This window comes from Falco cherrug, chromosome 1, assembly GCF_023634085.1.
Source record: "Falco cherrug isolate bFalChe1 chromosome 1, bFalChe1.pri, whole genome shotgun sequence".
Taxonomy (NCBI): domain Eukaryota; kingdom Metazoa; phylum Chordata; class Aves; order Falconiformes; family Falconidae; genus Falco; species Falco cherrug.
The window spans coordinates 88,549,698-88,556,967 of NC_073697.1; the positions used below are offsets into that span (position 1 = coordinate 88,549,698).

At 44.2% G+C, this 7,270-nt stretch overlaps 1 protein-coding gene across 4 annotated transcripts in view; it reads left to right on the top strand.

Moving 5' to 3' along the window:
• Window positions 1-4,175, top strand: part of HIC2 (HIC ZBTB transcriptional repressor 2) — a 75,779-nt gene extending 71,604 nt beyond the window's left edge. For all 4 annotated transcript variants that reach the window (XM_055706219.1, XM_055706224.1, XM_055706234.1 and 1 more), the window contains one exon: window positions 1,445-4,175. In XM_055706219.1, the coding sequence (XP_055562194.1) occupies window positions 1,481-3,193 (1,713 nt within the window). In that variant the 5' untranslated portion in view covers window positions 1,445-1,480 and the 3' untranslated portion in view covers window positions 3,194-4,175. The remainder of the gene's footprint in view (window positions 1-1,444) is intronic.
• Window positions 4,176-7,270: the final 3,095 nt, after the last annotated feature.

Genomic DNA, 7,270 nt, shown 5'->3' on the forward strand with positions numbered 1-7,270 from the left:
CAGAGGGAAGATAATGCAGTCTAATGCTTCATCATCAGAAATTTGATGGGACAGAACGTTGTAATGGGACTCACAAGCAATAAAAACGTTAACTGATGATGATTTTAAGAGAAAACTTAAGCTCTTCATTTCTATGACCTTATGGCCTGCTCCTTCTTCAAAAAGAGAAATCTCTCAATAATACGATGAAGTGGGAAAGGAAGTAAGGAAGTGGAAGGGCTAAAGGTGACTGTTACATGTTTGGTATGTAATTTCAAATTTGAACATTAGAAACTATTTTAAACCAACTTCAACAGATAAATGCCCATTACAAGTAATAGTTGGCACTTTCAAACAAAAAACTCAAGAAAAAAAGTTTAAAAGTTGATCTTGTATTCCTGAATGTAGCCCCAGATTTAAATTCTGGTCTTTATGTATTGCATCTACCAAACTTTCAATTGCAATTAGTTCTGATATGCCTCAAACTAGGTATTTCCTACAATCCATGCTACCGGAAAGCCAATATAAATATCTAAACTAAAATAAGTCATGAATACTGGTTTTGAAATACATGAACTACAAAGAGGTAACCACAATCTTCCTTTCTTCCTAGTACTTCAGGGTAGAGAGACAGTGACTTGAGACAGATTACCTGAGTCTATTAGTTTTAAAAAAATTCCTTCAAAACTAAAGAATTAATTTAAGAAAACAGTTTCAGATTGGTGAAGACATTTGGTGGCATTTAGCTAGCTCAACATCCTGACTTTCAGCCAGTTCAGGGTTGATTCTAGCCCTTCATGTCAATGGATTGGGACAGCGACATTGCCAAGGGGGTGGTTTGTAAAGCAGCCTTTCCTACTCTTAAGGAGATTTCCCGTTCACACCTCAGTGTGATCAATTCAATTTCAATGGATTTAGTTGCTACGTGTAATTTTCTCAACCCCAGAGCAGCTGGGTGTTATAACATTTCAACATGTAAGAGCCAAGAAACAAAACTACATGTTAAAGCAGGGAAGATGCAGCTTATGCTAATTATTTTACATGCTCAGATATGCAAATGGAAGTGAAGTAGATGCTTCTTTATTCTTCCTTTTTTTTTTTTCTTGCTCTTCATCCTCCTTTTCAGACTTATGTCAGGAGAGGGAAACAGCTTTCCCCTGTGCCTAACTATTTTTTTCCTGCTGGTAACTTCTGAATAGTATTTCCAGGCAAACTATGATTGCTTTTATAAAAAGATACTTACAAATCTGATTTTTGAAAGGCTGGAATCAAATCTTAGCATGAGGAATACTTCTAGAAGACTGTATTCCAAGCAGGATCACAGCTTGCAGGGTTGAATGTACGCAGAGCTCCTTAGTCAGCGTCAAGCCTAATACAGACTGCACTGTGTACAGCCAGTCTATTAAATATAGACTTGTTCAAGTGGAAACAGCAGGTTCACACCTCTCGTCCTCCTGTTTTGCAGGTGGTAAGGTGAAGGTGAAAGGAAGAGAAGGTGGAGATGGAACTGCCAAATCATGCCAAACAACTGCTACTGCAGCTGAACCAGCAACGAGCCAAAGGTTTCCTCTGTGATGTTATCATCGTGGTAGAAAATGCCCTGTTTCGTGCCCATAAGAACATCCTGGCAGCCAGCAGCATGTATTTCAAATCCCTTGTCCTGCATGACAACCTGATTAACTTAGACACGGACATGGTGAACCCCACCGTGTTCCGGCAGATCTTGGACTTTATTTATACTGGTAAGCTCTTAACGACTGACCAGCCCGGTGAACAGAACTTTAATGCTCTCCTCACCGCAGCAAGCTACCTCCAACTGCACGACCTGGCAGCTCTCTGTAGAAAGAAGCTGAAGCGGAATGGCAAGTCCTTTGCTGGCAAGGCCGGTGGCCTTGGTGTTGGGAGATCTGCCAGGAGTCAGAGACTTTCCACTGCTTCGGTCATCCAAGCTCGCTATTCAGGGTCAAACGAGGGGTTGAAGGGCTCACATTCAAAGGAGCTATCAAAGGGAAAGCTCTCTGATGACGAGGTCTTCATCAGCAGCTCCAACCAAGAGAACTGTCACTCCTTAAGCAGGGGAGCCAGTAAGAACGGCGGTGGGGGCAGCAGTGCAAATGGGAGCACCGGCGACCAGGAGCTAGGCCTCGACCTGTCCAAAAAAAGCCCGTCGCTCCCTGTTGCAGCCTCCCACGATGACACGCAGCACAGCGAAAGCCAGCATGGCTCTCCCCAATCTGCCTCAGCCCCCGCAGCCAACAGTGCCTCATCGTTCGACGAGTCTGGAGTCGGAGCCCCCCACAGCATGGCAGACAGCAGTGACCCCATGGAGATGGATCTGAGCGAAGAGTGCCACCACTCACTGACAGAGAGCAGCCAGCGCAAGGGCCTCCGCCACTCGTCCCGCAAGAAGGAGTGGATCAAGAAAGACAATGCCTTTGACCGAAAGGAGGGGGGCAAAGACAGGGACGAGGGTGAAGGGCTGCCCAATGGTATCCTGCTGGGGCCCTTGTCCAAGTCTGTGGAGCGGAGTCTGGCCGGGGCCTATGGCGCAGACCTACCCTACCCGTGTAAGGAGGAGGTGGAAAATGGTAAGGAGAACAGCGATGACAGCGGCCAGAGTGAGAGCGAGAGCGGCGGGCACACTAGTGCCAACTATGTCTACCGGCAGGAGGGATTTGAGCCAGTGGCCTATGGTGACAACCTGTATGTCTGTATCCCCTGTGGCAAAGGTTTCCCCAGCTCTGAGCAGCTCAATGCCCATGTGGAGACGCACACTGAGGAAGACCTTTACATCAAGGAGGAAGGCACATATGGCGGCAAGGATGAAGCCGAGGATTTATCCAACCCCAACCAGTCCTACGGCACGGAGTCCCGGCCCTTCAAGTGTTCGGTGTGTGAGAAGAGCTACAAGGATCCAGCCACGCTGCGGCAGCATGAGAAGACTCATTGGCTGACGCGGCCCTTCCCTTGCAACATCTGTGGCAAGATGTTCACGCAGCGGGGCACCATGACACGGCACATGCGCAGCCACTTGGGGCTCAAGCCCTTTGCTTGCGAGGAATGCGGGATGCGCTTTACCCGGCAGTACCGACTGACAGAGCATATGCGTGTCCACTCAGGAGAAAAACCTTACGAATGTCAACTGTGTGGTGGGAAATTCACCCAGCAGCGCAATCTGATCAGCCACCTGCGAATGCATACCTCTCCCACATAAGCCAAAGACTCCAGAATGAGCTTCGAGCCCATCCGCAGTGATTTACCTTTCTGTAGACTTGCTGCTTAAAAAAAAAAAAAAGAAAAAAGAAAAAAACAAACAAAAAAGGGGGCAACTCCCCATACTCTGTTCAGTCATGGGAGGCCTAAACAAATGTAGCTTTAACATTTTAAAAAAAAAAAGTTCCTTTTTTCCCTTTTTTTTTAAAAAGAAAGGTCCACAGCCAAGCTGATGCATTTAGTCCAACTTTCCCTCCAAATCTTGGTGATCTGGCAAGAAATGCCACCTCTTTTTGTGCACATTGATGTCATTGCCATATTGATTATCTGGAGCAGGTAGGGGGACTGTGGGGAACTTTCAGCCCCTGCTGGCTCCTCCCTCCCTGCCTCTTTCTTTTGTGTTACTATCATGCTACTTGTCTCCTCTCTTGAAACCAGATTAGTAGGGGCATTTCTTGCCATTAAAAAGAAAATAAAGTACACCTTTTCAGTGGCCTGAGTAGCTGTGAAATAACATAGCATTACATTCACAAGCCAGAAGCTCTGTCTGTGGACCATGTCACAGGGTTGGCAGCCCCCTCAGATACTGTGGGAAAGCCATAGCAGTGGTGGAACCCATCACCCTCCCCTGGGCTGGCGATGGTGGGGATAGCAGTCTACCTGGTGTGCACCAGCCCGAGTACTTCACTTAAAGGAATGGCGATGCCTTCCTCACCATCCCTCCCTGTTTTGGTTTTGATCTTTATCCTTGGCACACGTAACCACAAGCCACCTTTTCCACAAAACACACAAACCTCTTCTGCCTTACCCATGACTGAACAGGGACTGGATGCCCTGGGAATTTCTTTCAGTGAGCAGGGGGTCGTCTTTACTTTTCTAGTAGTTTCGTATGAATATTCTTTGCTTAGAGGTACTTGTTTTATTAAAGGAAAAACCATTGTAACGTTTATGTGAATGTTTGAACTGGAAGGTCTGAGGTTAATTCTAGGGTGGGTGGGTGGGGAGGGGGTTTGATGTAGGCTGGACTTGCTACAAGTTCCTTAGGTACTTTTTTATTATTTTTTATTTTATTTTTTGTGTGTGTGTATGTTTTTAGCTTTCCTCCCTCACTAAAGAGTGAGTCTGTGTGGACAGACTTGTTACCTTTGCTACCTCTTGAATTCATGAGAACAATAAGATGGTTAGTGAAAGATTAGGCATTCTTTTTCTCTTATTGTAAGTAATTAAATGTATAAAAGTAGAAGCTAAATTAAAGTTAAGGGATTTTTACCACCCCGTCCTTCCATTAAAAGTCAGCTAGAGAAATGTTAAAGCAAAGCTTGGCCAAAGACAAAGCAAAAAATACACTGAGCCAGAGGCTGTGCTGGCAGCTTGGACTGGCTCATTCGCAGTCTCTTGGCTGTTTGTAGTCACTTTTAGATAAAAGAAGAAAACGTCTCTGAGCTTTTTGGGCCCTTTCCAGCTTTGTTTATTAAATCTGGATACTATGGGGAGGGGAAAATGTCCCCCTCATCTTCCGCTCCCCCAGCACATCTGGGTCAGTCTGTAAACACCTGGCAGGACAGAGGGTGAGGGCATAGCAGCCTATAATTTACTAGAATCCAGAGTGCAATAAGGTGGGGGAGAGGAGGAAAAAGAAAACCAAAGTGTTTCATATCCTCCCTTTTAGACAATTTAACACACGCACACAAAAAAAAAAAAAGAAAAATGAAAAGAAAAAGAAACAAAATGTTCTTGCAACATCTGCATAAGACATCACAGCCAACAGCTGCTATTGGTTTAGGAGAGAAGACAGAGAACTTAGCCCACCAATTCTTGGCCCCCTTGACTTTGTTGGCGTGACCTTGTGGAAAGCTATGGCTTATTTCAAGCCTCCCGTGACTGTGGTGGTAAAAATTCACAGCCAGTAGAATCATCCCTTCTGAATTGAGTAAGGTTTACACTTGTGTTTTTTAATTTTTTTTTGTTTGTTTGTTTTGTTTTTTCCACTCAAACCAGTATAGTCTTGATGCGTAAGGTTTACCAAACCTCACGTTTTGTCTTTTTTAAAAAAACAAAACCAATTTTTTAAAGTTTTGACCAAAAAGAAAAAAGAAAAAAAAAAAAAAGAAGAAAGTGAGCATGTTTGACTAAAACAAAGAAATATAAGCTTCATTTTCTATTGGGGTTTTTTTGTTTGTTTTGTTTGGGTTTTGTTGTTTTTTTGTGGTTTTTATTTTTTGTTTGTTTTTGTTTAGGTAGACTAGTCCATGAGAAGTTTTTGGGTCAATTGAATGAACTGAGGAAACTGGAATCCAGGCTCCAAGCAATAGACAACCCAAAGGCGCTGAGCCTTGGCCTGGTGTCATGTACAGGGAACACGCTCGCCCCTCTCGCCCACCGCGCTCCTGCGCGCTTCTCCCAGTGCCATTGTCTGCTTGCTCCCGGATGCTGTGGAGCTTGAGAGGAGAGCATGGATTTTCATTTTTTTCTCATTGTGCTGAGATGCGCTGTTTTCTTTTGGGGGTTAGGTGGGGTTTTAGTATCTTTAGCACTTCCACATTTTGAATATATTTTGAATTCTTCTCTCCTTGATTCCTTGCCAAACCCCCCAAGAACATCCCCAAAATAGTCTTTGGGGAGGACAGGGAAGGCCTTGCCATCTACTTTTTTTCTCAGAGCAAGTCTCAGCAGGGCCCAGGGACAGCTGTGCAAGATTGGTTCCCAGGTACTTTCACCCTGCCTTTATCTTCCCTCCAGCCATCCTGAAGCTGAGCTGAATCCCATGCTGGCTTAGGCTGAGGCCAGAGCAGGCTCCCCTTGCTGCCGGCTGGCTAAGAACCCATCACGTCCAGATTTTCAAAACAATTTTTATCTCCCTTAGTGAGAAGGGCATGGCCAGGGATGAGCCCTGTCCCCCGGTGTGGGTTTTCCCCAATTCACTTGTGGCCCTGCAGTTTGCCTAGAGGGGTCTGCCACCGTTGCGGCACATGGCCAGTGACAGGGGTGGCAGGCGGGTGTCCCTGCAGCACCCACCCCTTGGGACAGCAGCTCGAGCTGTGACCTACCGAGCCAAGCCACAGAGCAGCCAAAGGCAGATAACCTGTTCCCCCTCACTTAACTCCATCTTTACAAGCATGTGTGTGGGTGATGTAGCCTCTGCCCTCCCCAGGCCCCCTCTTCATTTGTTTCTTAAGCCTTGGGAATCATATTCAAGTTTCACAACCCAATGCTATTTTAAAAAAAAATTTTTTGGAGCATCTTTTTTTTTTTACTTTATCCCCTCCCCAGCACTTAAACAATACGACATAAAGTCTGTGTACAGCAAGAGTATTGTACAAAAGAAAATTTTGTTCTTTTTTCAAGTAGCTGTGTAAAGTTGTGTTCCATAGATTGAGTATAAACAACATTTTCCAAATTGTGACAGTAATAATGAATAACTAATAATACTCAAAACTTCAGGGACTGTTTCAGGCCTGCTTGGGGCCTAAACACTCAACTGCATTTGTACGACATAGTATTGTATCAAACATTTTTCTGTATTTTAATGAGAAAGCAAAACACTAGTTTCATATTTAAGATTTTAAGAGTTTTAGGGTGGGGGGGAGGGAGCTGCATTTTTGTTTTTTTTATTTTATTTTAATTTTTTTTTAAATACACAAAGAGCCTCAAGAGGAATAAAACAATTTAAAAACAAACAAAAAAACAAAAAGAAAAAAAAAAGAGGCCAGGCAGCTTAAGTATATGCTTTAGTCACTTAGTTCCAGAATGTTTTCGGAATAACAGGAGAAAAAAGATAAAATAGCAAAAGTTGTATAAAAGAATAAAGAAGCTCATACCCAAATTCACAAAACTATTTTTTAAACCAAAGCACATTTGAATGAGTATGGAACCTCACTTGGCTCAGAAAAGTACTAATATATTTATCTCATTGTTTACATAAACTTTTACAGTTTCAGACCTCAACAGATCTAGGGGCCAGTCAAAATTAATCTTTGCTTTTTCCATTGGTTTGTCTCTGAAGGCTGCACAGTGTTCCCCAGCTTGCAAGGGGAGGTCTGTGTCCCAGCCTGCATTCCAGCACTGCTCGGGGAGGGCG